The sequence below is a fragment of the Stegastes partitus genome, unplaced genomic scaffold (genome assembly GCF_000690725.1).
Source record: "Stegastes partitus isolate 25-593 unplaced genomic scaffold, Stegastes_partitus-1.0.2 Scaffold262, whole genome shotgun sequence".
Lineage (NCBI taxonomy): Eukaryota > Metazoa > Chordata > Actinopteri > Pomacentridae > Stegastes > Stegastes partitus.
The window spans coordinates 62,549-80,381 of record NW_007577993.1 but is presented as its reverse complement, the minus strand read 5'-3'; the positions used below and the strand labels follow the sequence as shown (position 1 = coordinate 80,381).

General features: G+C 39.4%; 1 protein-coding gene across 1 annotated transcript; it reads right to left on the bottom strand.

Annotated features, from left to right (window-relative positions):
* Nucleotides 1-6,279: 6,279 nt before the first annotated feature.
* ftsj1 (FtsJ RNA 2'-O-methyltransferase 1) lies at nt 6,280-16,829 on the bottom strand. The gene is made up of 11 exons (XM_008282166.1): nt 16,786-16,829; nt 15,980-16,105; nt 15,589-15,658; nt 15,272-15,392; nt 12,910-12,988; nt 12,772-12,824; nt 12,650-12,703; nt 10,526-10,628; nt 10,021-10,104; nt 9,262-9,365; nt 6,280-7,508 (listed from the first exon to the last, which is right to left on the bottom strand). The coding sequence occupies exons 2-11, from the start codon at nt 16,098-16,100 to the stop codon at nt 7,335-7,337; spliced, it is 963 nt and encodes a 320-aa protein (XP_008280388.1). The 5' UTR covers nt 16,101-16,105; nt 16,786-16,829; the 3' UTR covers nt 6,280-7,334.
* Nucleotides 16,830-17,833: the final 1,004 nt, after the last annotated feature.

The window sequence follows — 17,833 nt, the reverse complement described above, 5'->3', positions numbered from 1 at the left end:
CAAAAATCCAAGATGTCAACCAGGAAGTAGCAAAACCCTGGCTTCATTTTCTCAGTGCAGAAACCAACGGGTGACGTCACGGTAGCTGCGTCCATCTTTTATACAGTCTATGGCACCGAACCCCAATTGGCGGCCCGCGGGCCACATCCGGCCCGGAATACCCAAATGTCTGGCCCGTACCAACCCAACCGCACTAACACACCTGTCCTAATGTGGAACGTGGAAAATAAACGCGCTGCGCTTTTTCATTTTGAACTCGTCCCACACCATACACATGACCTCCGACCCTACGCCGTGGAACACACGTGAACGTAATATCTCCTGCGTGCCCTTTCCAGTCCTGCAGTGAATCCGCAGACCTCGAATGCTAATAGTGGTGGCACCAGACACGTCTGTCCGAACCCAAGAGCATGGCCAGCACGAAAAAACGCAAAGTGGACCTTGAAAATTGTCAGTTCAAATCTGACTGGACTGATCATTTTTGTTTTATTTTGCCAGATCATGTCAAAGCTAAGCCGATATGCTTGATTTGCACGCAAACTGTAGCTGTCTGCAAAACAGAAAATATGAAGCGGCACTTTAACACTATGCATGCTGCCAGTTTTAATGTCAGCTATCCTCCAAAATCCGATCAACGCAAGCAGAAGATAGCAAATATGATGATTTCATACAAGCACTCCATACCAACGATCTGTAAATCAACATCGGCACAAGAGAGCGCCACAGCTGCATCACTGCAAGTATCCTGGAACCTGGCTAAAGCTAAGAAGCCGTTTGCTGATGCTGAATGAATGAAATCCTGTGCAGTTGCTATGGTTAGTGAAGTTTTACATCATGATGAAAAACAAAAGAAAACTGTGGTGGAGCTACTAAAGCAGGTGCCATTGTCGGCTAACACAGCAACGAGAAGAGTAGAAGTTTTAGCTGCGGACTGTTTTTCCAACCTACTCAGTGATTTGAAGAAAGCTGAAGCTATTTCGCTAGCCATAGACTTGTCCTGTGACCGCACTGATATGGAACAGCTTTCTGTTTTTGCAAGATTTTCTGATGGAAAGACGTTTCGGGAAGAGTTGCTGTGTCTGCTTACGCTGACTGGGCGCACAACCGGGGAAATCATCTTTACCGAACTGATTCAGTTCTTTGCAAAGAATGGCTTGGATGTTGGCAAAATCGTCTCCATTGTCACCGATGGGGCTCCGTCGATGGTGGGACAACACAAGGGCTTGGTAACCCGGCGCTCCTGGCATTTCACTGTATCATTCACAAATCAGTGCTGTGCGCTAAACTGTGTGGAAAGATGAAAGATACGATGGATACTGTTACAAGACTTGTTCATTTCGTTCGTGAAAGTTCCAGTTTGCAACATCGCCTTTTCAGAGCAATGCTGGATGAAATATCAACAGAACACAAGGATCTCTTGCTGCATAATGATGTCCGCTGGCTGAGCAAAGGCCGTGTGTTGGAGAGGGTGTGCAACCTGCGTGATGAACTGGCGTCCTTTTTATCCAACCTGCAAAGCCAAAAAGCCCAGGAATTTCAAATGTTTTTAAGTGACAATGAGATGATGGAATATGTTTTTTTTCTGTGTGACATCATGTCTCATCTAAATTGCCTTAATCTGCAACTACAAGGCAAGAACCACACTGTTGTGGACATGTACGAGGCACTTGAAGCTTTCAGGTCAAAGTTAAAACTTTAGACAGCCATTCTCTGTCTCAGCTGATGGTCACTGGACTGCAGAGGCCAAGAAGTTGTGGCCTTCCATTGATGAGGCAGCTCTTCAAATGGAAGTCTTGGAGATGAGGACATCTGATTTGCTCAAAGCACAGCACAGGGATGTTGGGGTGAGTGACTTTTGGATCAACATGGTTCCCCAAGCTCGATTCAAAAACTCCCGGGCTATTGCAATGCTGCTACTCACAATGTTCCCCTCCACATACACATGTGAGTCATCATTCTCCGCTATGAACTCAGTCAAAAACCAGGACAGAAACAGACTGTCCAGTGCTCACCTGGATCAGTGCCTCAGGATTGCCACAACAGAGTACAGGCCTGATATCAGAAGCATTGCCTCCTCCCAGTGTTGACACTTCTCTCACTGACTGGTAAGTGAGCATCCATTTATTTTTGTCCATAAAACAACAAGAACACTTATAATTACATTTTTGTTGCATCTTTTCATGCCCTAAATAGTTTTATGCAATTTTTTTGCCCCCCAAAAAACTAATATTATTTGGTATTTAAATCCAGATATGCTCTGATATGCACATTTATAAAAATGTAACTCATGTGATGCATTTTGCCACATATTTTAAAAGTGACAAAAAAATCTTTCTTTGTGTGTAAATAATGATAAAGTTGCCTTTGTTGTTCTGTTTGCTGGTTCTGGTGTCATCCAGTCTAACTTGGTACTTCATGAGATGAATGTGTTGTAGAAATGCAATAGCTGTGTCGGTGGAAAGCTATTTGGACATTTTGCAGATGTTACACCAATAAACAATATAATTACAATACAATAATATTGAATGATATGTCAGACTTTGAAAATCTGTTGAAAATCTGACAGTTATCTCGGCCTCAGGATGCTCTTTTTCTGCTGCCATGTTAGTGCTGTTGTTTGGGCTTTGTATGAGCATGGAAGATATAGTTGTAAATGCATTTGGTTTGAGATCTTTAAAAAATATGTATTTCACTGTGTTGGTGGGAATGTGATTGTTTTAAAAGAGCATTTAGGAAATTAAATGCTTGGTTTTGAACTTTCTTTGTTTACAACGCAATTTCTTTTTTGTGTGAGCCTCTGGGTTTGAGAGTTTCATGCCTAAATTGTTACCACTGCTGCTGCTGATACTGCTACTACTAGTACTACGACTAATAATAGCAATAACATCATCTGCACATGAATCAGCTTGCACAAAAATAATAATAATGAAAAAACAGCAACAACACAAAAAAACGCATGTTTTGGCCCTTGGCTTGGCACACTTGAAATAATTTTGCCCTCAGGGAAAACTAATTGGGGGACCCTGGTCTATGGTAACAAATGAGTCAACTGCAACCTATAAACTCACTGTGTGACAGCTCACTTGTGTGAGGTGAAGAAAATTACACAGTGCAACGTACCTTTACAACCTCACTGTTGGTGATTATTCACAAGTATTTATTGAGGTTACCAGCACTGTTCCAGTGTTCCACAAACACCAATGTGCACCAGTGACGTGTGGTCATCATGGAAAGAAAAAAATATATAAAATGATTTAGATGGTTATATTTATCCAGTGATTTGTACTATAAAGGATTCATTTTCTATTTAGCCTCGCCAATTTTGATGATTTTTTAATTCAAAATCGCAGAATTTTCGCAATTTCGCATTCAAATGCTTGGAAGAGAAGCCGGTGAGCCTTGGATTGTGTAATCCCTCACTATCTACGATCTGGATCAGCAATTCAGCATTCTGACATCTCATGGAATTAAGCTGTTGATCAGTCTGGAGGTTCTTCCTTTAATGCTCCGGAAACGTTTGCCTGATGGCAGCAGTTCAAACATTTTATGGAGAGGGTATGAGGAGTCCCTGACAATGTTCACTGTCCTGCTCCTGTAATGAGAAGGGTGTGTCTGCAGACTCGGAGGCTGCATTCTCAAGGCTGCACTCTCAGGGCTGTATCTCAGGGCCTACCACAATGAATGATCGCCAAAATGCGCAATTTAGCTGCAGCCTAGATGCACTGTGTTCAGAGATCTCAGGACCCACCGACAGGTCACTGGTGTTTGTGTCACCTGCCGATTTGGATGCTAAAGAAAGCAGTAGCATTTGTCGCTGTGATGGAGGGCGGTCTTGGCGTGAGTACTGATTGTGAACCATTTTATTAGTTTAACGTCGTAAAACAAATGAACATTTGTTTGTATCGTTTTATCATTTAACGTTATGAACATTTCTGCTGTCTTCATCTGCACAGCAGAACTGTTGGTAACTTGCTGAACTGTGAGAAAAACTTTGTTTTAAGTCGTCATTAAACTGCAAACAGTCACGTTTTAACTGATGAAAGCTGCAGTAAAACCAGCGTTTAGCTTGTTTCTGTTAAACTGAGTCATAGTGAGATTTGGGCAGCAGAGCTCAGAGATGATGGTAATTAACTCCAGACAGCATGAATGAAACTTGATCAGATGACAGAAGCGTGTTGAAATGATGACTGTCAGCTCCATGGAGCAGCGATAACCTTCAGCGTTGATACCTGTACAAAGAGTCATTGTTTTACATTCTAATCTTGTTAATAACTGTCATGTTGTTCACTGCAGCCATCTGAACTGGTCCCAGTAGAGAAAGGAGAGGTGTAATAACTCTGACTTCATTCCTCTTCGCAGAGCTCCTGCTGTGATGCTGCTGCTTCTGTCAGAGTTTAGAAGAACTTTATGGAGCTCAGTCGTCAGCTACCTGGACACGTCCATCCTGGAACTAGTCCAAATGTCTGCTGAGAAAATGGACTGTTAAACAGTTCTAACTACATTTTCCTCCACATGAGGTGTTTTCATAGTTCTTCTTATTATGTCATTGTGTTGTCATGTTGAGACATTGAGCATTTTAACGCTCAGTGCTGATGTAGGATTATTCTGTCCTCCTGTACCTCTGTCTGCTGTACAGTCTGTATGACGTTATATCATTACACGGATTAAACCCAGGACAGAACATTCTAAATGTCTTAGTCCAGTTCTAGGACTAGGCCTAAAGGTCAGGGTAACGGATGTACTATTTACATTCACTGTACTGTCTTTGAAGTTGATATGTGCAAATTGATTAAAAACATAAGTTAAATAAGTTAGTTAAAAAGTAGGATTAAAAAGTTAAAAAGTTGTTTTTTGTAGTTCTTTGAAAATCTGTCAGAGTGAGCGCTCTGTGCGTTGTATTTGGTTTTTCAATTTGCGGTAGAGTGAGCCATCTTACCAATACATTTTGAACTATCTTTGATTGCCCGTGAAGAGTTCGACTTGTAACGGCTATCAGTAGCACAACGGAGCTTCACGGCATCGCTAAATTGCTCATACATGCTTTTGCCTTGGAAAATATTTGCCTTTTTAAAAGACGTTTGAAAGCTATCAAAAGAACTGTAAATGCCAAGGAAAGCAAGCCTTGCCTGTTTATTGAACATAGCTCGAACATGTTAACTGGCTGTCTAGCAGTGCGAAGCTGACGCAGTGTGAGGGAAGCCCAGTCACACAATGCCCTCAAAACCTTTTTAGAACTATTTACTAATAGTAGTGTTATTACCCATATTAAGGAGCACCAGTGTTGGTGAATGTGCCTTTCTAAGTGTTCCTAATGTTTCTGTAAGGCCAGCAGTGATAATGTTGTCTGTCTACTAGCTCAGTGAAGTGGAGGAATCTTGCTCCCTTCAGAACTGGGCTTATCAGATTATATATCTTTATCAGATATATCAGTGTTATATTTACATGTGTATGTTAATGTCTGTCTCTGTGTCTCTCAGGAGGAAGTGACATCACAGATTCTGTGGTGGGAGTCAAAAGACCAATTTACTTTTGTTTGCGTGTGTTGTTGCTTTTATTTATATTAAATGTTATTGTATAGAATAAATAAATACATAATTCTGCCTTCAGAGTTGTCCTTGTGTTTCATGTCTTTTCAACCTGTCAAACTGTCCTGTTTGACATCTTCAGACCACAGAGGCCACAGCAGCAGAGTCCATTATTATTTTACCTGTTAATAAGTGTGTTAATTACAACATTTGCCCAAATGCAAGTCCCAGCAACCAAGTTATTACTGTAACAAGTAGTATTTTGGCTGGAATAAACCTTTCAAAATTCAACTTGTTGGTTAAGAAGCACTATTTGGATGGGAAAAAAATTAAAATTATAGGTACTTGGACATGAAATAGTACTTTGTGTGGAATCGTCCTTGGATCAACCTTTTAAATTCTAAATATATTTTGAGATAAATCATCCTTTAGAACTAAATCGGGCATTTTGGCAATCATTCATTGTGGTAGGTGACACAGGGCCCTGAGAGTGTGCAGCAACGTTCATTGCCCTGATGTTCAGCAAAGTCTCCCGGCTGTAAGTTTTGTAGAATGAACGTCTGGGATAGGCAAGACACTCAAAACTTTCACACTTGCGGTCTCCTGAAGGGGCCACTGCGTCCATGTGTGTCGCTATCTCCTACAAACAGGTGGAAGCAACAAACTAAACATCATCTCCTGGTAATGTCTTGGATGTGGAAAAAAACTGATTATAATAATTACTTGTGAGTAGCATTGCTCCAACATGATATTATCTGTTTTCATCACAATAAAGTTTTATTATTATGGACATTTCAGTTTGTTGACTAATAGATTTGAAGTTGTTGAGCAAAGTCAATGAGAAAGGTCTGTTGTAACATTAGAAGTGTGTCTTTTTCTCTGTGACATTTTTGGTCCAAAAACAACAAAAAAGATTTTGTCAAATGTAACTACATTTAGAGAAAAACATAATTCAGAGTTGACTCAATCTTAAAATAAAAATAATGTAAGCTCCAATGCCTACTGTTACGAAATGACTTTTAAAAAAAAAAACTATAATATGTAACTGTCACAATTCACAAGTGATGAATGAAAAGATTTGTCTGAAAGTACTCTAATTAAAACCAGATAACAATTAAAACATACTCCTCCATTTGGACAAACATTACAGCAAAAGGTCCTAGACATGTTTAGCCAAGCTTAGCAGCATCCAGTAAGGCCAATCTATGCTTTCTGCATCCACACTTCACTGTGCACGGTTCACACTACAAGCATGCCTACTGCACGTTTCAATAAAACAAGTGGTGCTTAAAAAAAACTTTTGGCATGAAGACAGATTTGCAAGGAAAATTTCATCCTTCCACACCTTTAGATTTCATCTTTAACAGCGTTGTGGTTAAAGTAGTTGCTGTTGGACTTTGAAGGAGCTTTGATTGTACATGATTTCTATCCATCGAGCTCAAACACAGTAGAAAGATCTCCAGAAATCCTGTGCTATGTTCACACACGGTGTCCAGCACACCTCAGCAATAATCACTGACATGACATCTTGGTTCCATATTCGTGGAAATACAACCAGCCATGCAGTAGACCAGCGGCCTTATTGTAGTATGAACAGGGCCATGTCCATGTTTATAGTCCACTTATCGGCCTGTGGATGTGGAAAGCTTGAGTTGGCCCTCACTGCTAAGGTAAGCTACATGTGCCCTGGACAAATTGCTGGACTGGATGCACAGAAATGATCATCTGGAAGGAAAAAAAATGTTTCTTTTTTGATAATTCTCCACCAAACTTTTTTCTTTTTCCACCAATCAGCAACAGTCAGACGGATCATGTGGTCTCAGTCAATGGCTCCGGCTCATCTTGACTCTGTTTGGGACAGACGGATGGAGAGTCCTCTCTGGACAGCAGGTTGTTTTTGCGAAGGTGGCAGGCCTCCTGGTAGGGTGGGCGTATGGGCGGCTGGGTGGGGGGGGTGTACTGGTACTGTTTACCAGCATCAAGCTCGAGAAAAACAAGAAACAGTAAAAGAAAATTTCAATGAGATAATTAAACACATCAGCGAAACAAGAATGAATCCATCCTGAACTGATCCTTTAAAACATATTCAACTCATTATTGTAATCATCTACATCAAGGTGTTTAGTCTGGTAGCCAAAAATCTTTGAAGAAACTTTTCTAATTAATGTCAGTTGTAAGGAAGAAATAGCGCTGCATTGTGTTGTGTCATTTGAAAAGTGCCTTTCTCAACTAATCTATTAGAAATCGAATAGAGTATATGACTTTCCAGAAATGATCAGTTTCGGGTGGCATTTATATTTAGGAAATATTTAATATTTTAGCTGGTGAGACTAATCCTAAAAACTTTTTTATGTTTATATGATGTTTGGCAAAATAATCAATGAAGGCATCATATTTTATTTCATAAAAATATTAAATTTTATATATAAAAATCTTAACCTAAAAAGTAAAGGTGGCAAATAAATGTAGTGTAGTGTCCAGTACAATATGTGACACAAGTGGCATAAAATGGAAATAATCAAGTGAGTACAACTACCTCAAGTTTCTCTAAGCCACAGTGCTTGTGTGAATGTACTTGGTTACTTTCTTCAACTGTCTTTTAGTTCGCTGCAATTTAATGACATTATAAGGGATTCTCATTTCCAGACAAAAATACTTGTATTGTTTGCCTAATTGGTTAAAGTGATGTTTTTTTTTGACTGATGATTTGACATTATGGCTTCATTTGAGACATGACAGCATACTTACAGAAGTAACCACAGTGCTCATCCTACATGTGGTGCCTGGTGTCAGTAAGGAGACTGTTTACTGTTTCAGGCTACATCTCTGAACGTTTTTAAAACTTATTTTGCTGTTGAAGGCTAAGTGAATAATCACTATGAGCATGAGGGATGCAGTGGATCAATTCATACATTTTCACATCGTTTTCATCACATTAACTAGATCGGCAACGCTGCTGCCTGTTTTGTCATATTGTTCCAGGTACTTCAGAGGAATGTCCTGCTCCTCGGCCCAACCCTGATGGAGCAACCGCTGCATACAGTGCTGTGGTGGGGCTCTCAGGTAGATGATGGCATCAAGAGTGATGTCTGGTTCAAACTGGTTCAGTAACCAGGTGTGCCACTCTTGATAAACACTGAACTCTGTTTCTGTCAGGGTCCCGCATTCAAACAGGTTGGATTGTTGATAAATATAATATCATGTTGAATTAGGACTTTACTAATTCCTGCTCCTTTCCTGCTGCATGTAAAGCTTTTTGCTGTATATCATCAGTTCATCTATCATGACTGACAACTGAAAATATAGGGTGAACATTCAAATAAATCGTTTTACAGTGTTTTGTGGTGTGTTACACTGATTTGGGGCATAAGAGACATTGAGATTGACTATTATCTTACAAAACTACCCTAAATTGAAATTAAATACTGTATAAATGATTTTAAAATATAGAAATTTCTTAATTAAAAAATGACAGGATTCAGATAATCCATCCAAAATGCCTGGATAATTTACAAACCATTTGTCCATTAATTATCTAGTTAAACATCATTATTCATGGCATATTAGGATAATTAGAACAATTTCATAATGTAAATAAATAAATAATACAGTGACACCAGAAATAGAATAGTAGCTACAAACAATACCCTTAAATTAATTGAAAAAGTGGACTTGTTTTTATATATGAACCATGTTTGGGTTGGTCAGTTTGACTCGGTAGGATAAAGGTCGCTACCTGCAGAGGGTAGGTTCTGTCTGAGTCGAAGGCGCTGAGGTCACCACACGCCAGGAAGGGAACGATGACGCGGTTTGGACCCTCTAACTGGTTAAAATCTACATCTGAAGGACAGAGACCAGAAACCAGATTATTCAAAACTTGCATCTAGACGATGCAACATTTGAAAGAAGAAAAGACAAATGAGACACTCCATAAAACACACAGACCACTTTTACACATTGCAGCAGACTGGAGGCTCTGCTGTTACAGCCTCACTGGCTCTGGTGTCATTAGTTGTTAGCTAATGCTAACAAACCTCTAAAAGATACTGTTGGTGTGATAGATATTACTGAATCAACATACATCAAATCTTTCCATCTACCTACTGTTTCAGCCTTGTACCATCAAATGAGTTTTAACCTCTAATAGCAAATCAGTCCATGGTTTGCTCGTCTCATGCATGGGGATGCTCATGTGTATACAGATTACTAACGTTAAAGACAGGATATGCAACGAAGAGGCTACTACAGTTGAAAAATGTAACAATACTTTTAAAATATGAATGGTTTAAATTAATAGAACGGGAGCTCAGTGAATCTTCATTCTGCTCACACTGATGAGTCAGGCCGACCCAGCTGGCTTCTCAACAAACATGGTGGGTCTCCAGCAGTTCTAGATGTGATCTGGATCCTCCACTGGCTCTGTGACTATAATCTTTCCTGATATAGGTCTGATATCTAGATAGAGATCCACACGTGGAAAGGAGCTCATAGTTACCATAGGAGTGATCCAGCAGAGGGTTGGACATGTTGGGGAAATAATCTTCAGGGGGAGAGTAATTCTGACAGACCATGAAGGCCTCTGCATACAGAAAGACAGTGTAGTTTGTCGACAGAGTATATGCAAATAGTTAAGAGGTGAATTGATGTGGCAAAATTGAGGATGAAACACAACCTGACAAAGTTCTATTCACTTTGAGAGACTCTAACAACAACTTTTAATGGCCTGGCAGCCATTCATCATTCAAATCAAAGATAACACTTTGTGTTTGATGGTGTCTGGACATGAATAATGTTGAAACGTGTAGCAAAAATGACAACACATACAAAACACTTTTTTTTTTGTCTGGAGATTTTTTTAAAAACACACAAATACAGTAGTCTAAAAACATTATTGTAATTACTTTGCTTCTTTTTTTTTTTCAGCAGATGGACAAGCATCAACTACATGGGCTTTGGGGTTGGGTTATCCTCTTGACGGCATCCTGTGATTGGTCACTTACCGATGCTGGAGTTCCTACTGCTGCGAGGCTTGGCGCAGGTCACACCACTGAAGAAGATCTTCAGCTGAGAGTACAGCAGTGTCACATCTTTACCTCTGAAGATCTGAGACATGCAGGACAGCATGGGGTTCATACACGTCAATCTCACCGGGGACAGGATGCCCACAGCCCACAATGCACCACTGCACGCTATATTATTTACACTGTGGTCATTTTGTTGTTCAGATTAAATGGGTAGGACCTTATGCAACCTGTAATTTAGCTGTGACAAACTGAGAAAGATTTCACAAAGGTAGACTTTGACTGTAGCTTAGATCTGACAGACTTTAGTTAGATGACTTATGTATCTGTACAAAGTGGATTAGCTCTTGAATATTTTAGTAGGACTAATTTGCTATTAATTCTCAGTAAACTAAGACTTCTTCTAACTAAAAAAAAACAGGGCTGACCAGTAGAGTGCATCAAATTGCCTACAATTTCTGCACCTTGAAACTTTAAATAGTCACAAGGACAATATCCAGAGAAGAAACTACCAATACAAAAAGAAAAAAACTAATCTGGGAAAAACAGATTACAGTGTTTCTCAAAACAATCATCATCCTGTCATTGCTCCCCAATATTAAGACTGTTGGCAAAAGCTGACATACTCAAGGGCTTCATATTTCAATGTTTAAAAGTAATGAATAGTTCCTACTCCGGAGTTGGACACATGCAGGGAATCAACTGAGAAGAATCAGCACTCTATTCTTCAGAGACATGCTCCACCCTCTGGTTTGCAAGGATTCATACTGCAGCAGGATAATGAGCCCAAACACACCTCAACAAAGACCAAGGAGAGCTGACTGTCATGGGCTTGCCTCCACAGTTGCTACCTGTCCTCAACCCCACTGAACTTTTATGGAGAATTCGAAGACTGAGAAAGTCAAACATTCCTAACATGACAAGAGGATCTTCAGAACATTGTCCCATCATGCTGGGAGAACATAAATGATCAGGTCTGAATAAACTGGTGAAGTCCATACAGCTTGAGCACTGCTGTCATTGAAACAGAAAGGAGCAAAACAAATACTGAGAGATTCTGAAATTAAGAGATATTTCTGAGAGATGTAGTTTTTCACTCAAGTTATGAAGCTGATATCAGCTTTTCAGTTGGAACGAAACAATTTTTGTTCAATCTGAAGCGGAGTGAATACCAAAAGCATCTTCTAAGGCTTCTGAACCCCATGTATAATAGAACTTGTTTTTTTTTTTTTTTACCATTAATCATCTTGCAACATCACATTATATCTTGCGACCATCTGGAAGGTGTCAACACCTAATCTGGGAACTATTGCGCTGAAATAACAAATGGTCTAGAAAGCAGTTAAAATAGACACCGTCTCAACCAGCTACTGCAAGCGGTGAGCAAAATTTCCCAAAAACTGTAGGTAATGTAAATTTGGCCACCATCCCTGTCAAACTGGTGTCCTTGCGTTGTGATACAGCACTGCCAGCACTTTGCAACGCTTGAAACGATTCCTGGAAGTCCTGTTATGTGAACATATCAAACATCATCTGCGAAGACCGCTCAATCTTCTAAACTGTCAAAAGGCTTACCCTTAGATTTGAATTTCGTTTTGGGGAAGAGGAAGAAGTCAGACGGAGCCAGAGCTGTGAGTAGGGCAGAAGGAGAGCAGCGACTGTGTTGTTGTGGCCAAAAAAAAAAAAACCTGTGTGCCTGGAGCATACACATGCCACAACTTTGGTTGTTTGTGGCAAACATGATTCTCATGACAGAGTCCGACCACAGGGGAGTAATTCACGGTGCACAACCACATCAGTGTGGAAGAAAACAACAAGCATGATTGCACCACATACATTAACATGCTGCTTATATATCGATGTATCGGCATTAGCAATCATCAATGCATGGCTTTCACAGTCACGTATTGGTACTTTGTTCCACCAATGTGTACTGCTTCCTGTCACAGTGCTTCTGGTAGACATGGGGAGTTTATACCTAATGATCTTCATTGGACCTAGGGACAGGATTGTGTGTTGAAAACCTAATGACATTGGAAAATGTGTACACGTGAATACTATTCACAATAAAAAAATAGTCCAGTGAAGAAAAGCTGGACTCACCTTGGCCACAAATGTTCCTCCAGGTTTCAGGACATGAGTGGTGATGTTCAGAGCCTGAGACACAAACAGTACTACATCATGTGACACCTGACAGGTAAACACAGAAACCTATCTGTACTCACTGCCAATAGGAGCTGAGCCTGGATGTACTCATCCACATCATGGAGCCCGGTTACTATGGAAACAGAGCAGGAAAGATAATTTAGGAGACAATGGAGACTTAACAACAAGGAAGGACAGACAAGAAGTGAGCTTCTCACCATCTGGAGCTCCGTCACAAACCACGAGGTCGGCTGGTTGACCCTCAAAGTGGCGAATTATCTCCTGAGCTGTAGACACCTGAGAGGAAGAAGAAGATGATGTAGGTCATGTGACACACAGTGAGTTTTTGGTATGGTGGCTCAGGTTTGTGTTCTGTCTGGAAGAGCATAAAGTCAGCAGCTGGGTGAGGAAGAAGTAGAGTTACTGTTGTTACTGACTTTTTTTCATGTTTACTGTAAATCCAGGTCCCTGCTGAGGCCCAAACAAACCAGCGAGGGATCCAAAATGGCATCCAGCACTCCATAGTTTTTGAGTTTTCATTGTTGCTCTATTTTTCTTGATGAAACAATTCAGTTAGTATTTGCACCAAAATATAAAAAATAAATAAATCTGTAAAATATTTTCAACCATTCTTACCAGTGTCAAATGGCAGCATTACGAAAGCAGAGTTTAAAGAACTTACTGACAAACTGTAATATTTAATAAAGGATCAGGATTTTTGTAAAGTTTTTATTTCAATCAATGATAGCTGAATTGGCAATTCATGTTTTACTTTTTATTTTTTTGCAATACATTTCTGTAAAAGCTTTAAGTCACTTGTATGAACTTCAAACTGATTCTGGTCCTTTCTGATGACAAATGATCTGTACCAACTTACAAACTAAGTAAAAAAGTTCAGGAAATTTAAGGATCTTTGAAATCTGTTTTGGGTATTCATCAGTATATGTCATTCGATTTTACAGAACTTCCACAAGGACCACAGGAATCTTTCCAAGGTTACTAGATTTTTCTAAAAGGATAATTCAGATGGACTTTAACATGCTTCTCATTACTGTGTTTATTGCAACTCTGTGTAATGTTAACTTTGACCTCTTAAGCTCAGTTGTGTAGATTTAGGCAAATGAGGAATCACACACAACAGCATGTGAACGGCATATGTCTGAGGAACCCACGTAATCTCCCCGCAGTTGTCAACTCTCATCAAAAGTTGTATGTTCTTAATTAGGGATCTACATCCAGGGCAACATGCCAGCTGACTGTATCACCCTGTATATTCATCTGAGCACATCAGTTTGTGAACATGCATGAGGCTGCCAACCAAGTAAGTTGTCTAATATGCATTTAATGGTTTAATGCATCTTTCTCTCTCAGCTGCCCTTGTGATTTTTGTTTCTTTCATCATAGAGGATTGAAGTGTACAGAACAACATCCTAGTGTGTATTGGTTGTGGGTTACAAATACAATATATGTATATTAAGTTTGTAGGACAGGCTTTTTTCATTTACGTAATATTGTAAAAATCAGGAACACCCTGTCTCAGAGTGATGCAGAGAAACTAGTCCATGCATTTATAACTTCTAGACTGGACTATTGTATTTCCTTATTATCAGGATGTCCCAATAACTCTGGTAAAAACCTCCAGCTGATCCAAAATGCTGCAGCCAGGGTTCTGACAGGAACCAGTAGGAGAGATCACATTTCTCCCATATTAGCTTCTCTTCATTGGCTCCCTATAAAATCCAGGATAGAATTTTAAATCCTGCTTTTAACATATAAAACTTTCAATGACCAGCTCCATTTTACCTTAAAAACCTTATCGTACCGTATCATCCTAACTAGCTGTCAGACTGCAGATCTACTTGTGGTTCCTAGAGTTTCCAGAAGTAGAATGGGAGGCAGAGCCTTCCATTATCAGGCTCCTGTCTTATGGAATCAGCTCCCAGTTTGGTTTCGGGAGGCAGACACCCTCTCTACTTTTAAGGTTATGCTTAAAACGTTCCTCTTTGATAAAGCTTATAGTTGGGCTGCTCAGGATCACCTGAACTGTCCCTTACTTATGCTGCTATAGCATTAGACTGCTGAGGGATTCTAATGATGTACTGAGCTCCTCTCCTCTCTTCTCTCTTCCTTCCATACAGTTATAACCACCATTACATGTCACTAACTCTGTGTTTCCCCTGAGTCCCACAGACTCATGCTCTGTGTTGGTGAGCCCACCGTATACCGGAATACTAACAAACACCCAATACAGCAAACTTCACATGAGGACTATGAGTAAAATTTCTTCAACACCTCTTATACGTAAACAATTCCATGTGCAGATGAAGATCCCTAATGCAATGAGAGCTGATTTTGTATTTACATCCAGTCACACTGAAAATCTACATTCAAACAGATTTTTATAAAAATCTATTTTTTTCTAGTGAGCTGCAGGGTGCTCATGCTTTTTACTCCGGTCTACATAATTTTGTACAATTCCTGATTTCCTGCAATCTCAAAGTTAGCCGGACACATAAAGGCACAATAGACACATTATTGCAAGATGTGCCAGACTGAAAAACAGTGAAAGCATGTCCCCACCTTGGTGATGTCTCCCTGGATCTGAGTGACTCCTGGGAGAGGAGCCATGGCCTGCAGGTCCACGGCCACGATCTTCACCTCCTCACCTGCCTCACCTTTCTCACCTTTCTCCTCCTGCCCTCTGAGTAGGAAAAGACAAAACCAATGAATACTAATAATCCTTTTATTTACTTCACTTTGGATTTAAAATGTTAGATTTTACAGTTCAATAAAAATGTTATAAATTGCAGTCAATGTTGAGGATTTCTGTTCAGCTGAGTACAACCTCATAAACTAAAAAAAGAACAATTAAAAATAACAAATGAGTTGGAGGTGACCTAAGTTTTCGACTGAGGACCTGACTCCAGCTGCCAGGAGCTGCACAAAGATCCACAGCTCTGTTCACACCTGAGAGAGAAAAATAAATATAACTTTATTATGAGACAACTGGTAACAGAGAAATTATACGCACTATTTTGATCAACAACTGGTCATTTTTATCACTTTTCAAACAGAAAAAGTGAATAATTCTGCAGTCTCTGGTTTATCTTTGTTATGTACAATAGTAAAGTAAATCATTAGGGGTTTGGAACTACTGAACAGCAAAACAAGACATTTGAAGACAAATCAGTGAATGTGTGTTGTGCATAGTTTCATTGTGTTTTGGGCATTTTATATACTAAACAATTAAAGAAATGATCTGTGTCTCTGGTGTCCTGTGGTTCTCACCTGTGAACAGGTTGAACTCTTGATCGAGCTGCAGCAGCTTGAAGGCGCTCCTCGCTCTCCAGCCCTCCTCTTTGGCCAAACGATAGTAAATGTCCCGCTTGTCTTTGGAGGAGCGACCCATCCTAACTGCTCAAAGAAAACACACAGAGAAACAGAAAGAAATCAGCCATATTTGTACTCTTCTATCTCCTTCCAGCAGTAGCTTGTTGTCTGGGTGACAAATCCTAGTTGTACTTGTAAATGAGAGTGTACAAAGTTTCATTATCAACAATGATAAGCTAAAATCGTGGCTACTGACAAATGATCCCTGCACACTATCATTTGTAATGTAATTTTTTTCTTTGACAACCTTTTATTCAATGTTTTTTTTAAATATCTCGTTAAATACAAACACTGAGTCCAACAACACCAAATATCTTCAAAGCATCATCTGTTTCACTGTCACCATAAACAAAATACATCAGAGTAAAACAAGTCCTCGAGTCAGGATTTTACAAAAATGGATAATGTTTGGTTTATTTTGTGTCAGCCGAACTAAAAAGCGTCTGATGTTGAACCTAAAAATGTATTTAGTTATAATTCAAAGAACACTACCATTTAAAGTCCCTTGTCTAATTTACTTTTCAAATGGAGTTTGGCGTCCAGCGTATCGAGCCGACAGATTTATTGGCTGTCTGAGCGTGTTACCTTACGTTGCCTCAGTGTATGTCTCTGGGTTTATTAATCATACAAAATGACACTATATCGAATTTAAACATAATTTAAGAGTCTTTTATAGAGATATAGATATATATATAATTGCTCACTCTTCACGTGTTGTTCCGATGTTGACGACGAAAGGACCCCTGGTGTCGATAGCGCCTGTTCAAAATGAGTCAAGCGTAAAAAAAAAAAAAAAAAGACTAACCTTTTGCAATAATGCTCGCGACAAAATAGAAATTAAGAAGCGATTCGTTGACTTTTCACTTTAGTCGTAATTGATTAATATATTTATATGTTTAATTAATTTTGTTCTGTTTAGCATTTCTTTGAGCTGTGTTTCTCAGTAGCGGCCACACGATGGCGCTGCAGGTACATTAAAACCACATGCTATAGAAATAGTTAGCTGATGTCGTAAAGGAACATTGCAGAAAATATTATTTTCAATCGCTGCGTTCAAGTAATGAGACACTTTTTTTCTGTATAAGAGATGAACAGAAGAAAATTGTGCTATTATTTTTAACTGCAAAAACTACAGATGAAAAAAAAACTAAATAGCTTAAACTGAAAAAGAACAAATACCAAAACTAACCCCGCAGTCTCATAGCCAGTTGTCTGCTGTTGACACATCATGAACCAGCCAGAGGACAATTGCATCACTCATCATCTGTAGGGTAGCGGGGGTCACCTGGACAGGTCACCAGTCTATCATAAGGCCAAAGAGACAAACGACGAAACAAACTAACATTCACTATTTAGAATCACCAATTACTCTCAGCAGGCCGAGATTTGAACTCAGGACCTCCTAGCAGTGAAGCAACAGTACTAACCACTGCCCCACCAACATTGTGACCAAAAATTTAAAGTTGCATCTTTAATAAAAACAAAAAATAAAACAAACAAAAAAAAGAGTTACTAACATGGACTACATTCTACAGGATCAATTAGTGATTGTAAAACACTACTATAAATGTATCCAAAATTTGCTGTAGGAAAACTGATTGCTTACCGTCATTTGGTAATTTCTAGTACCTGCTTTTTCCTCCAGCTCCAGGAAAAAACAAACAAACCCTGAAATAATTGGTTTGGAAAATGTGAATGGTTACTGTTTCTCAACAGCTTTTTTTTTTTTTTTTTAAATTAATGTAGCGAATG

Excerpts from the sequence above, each read along its gene's own strand:
- ftsj1 (XM_008282166.1), bottom strand. The coding sequence starts at position 16,100 with ATGGGTCGCTCCTCCAAAGACAAGCGGGACATTTACTATCGTTTGGCC. Across the intron at positions 12,825-12,909 it reads TTGTGACGGAGCTCCAGATG|TAACCGGGCTCCATGATGTG; the intron begins GTGAGAAGCTCA and ends CTGTTTCCATAG. Across the intron at positions 10,105-10,525 it reads CAGTAGGAACTCCAGCATCG|AGGCCTTCATGGTCTGTCAG; the intron begins GTAAGTGACCAA and ends TTCTGTATGCAG.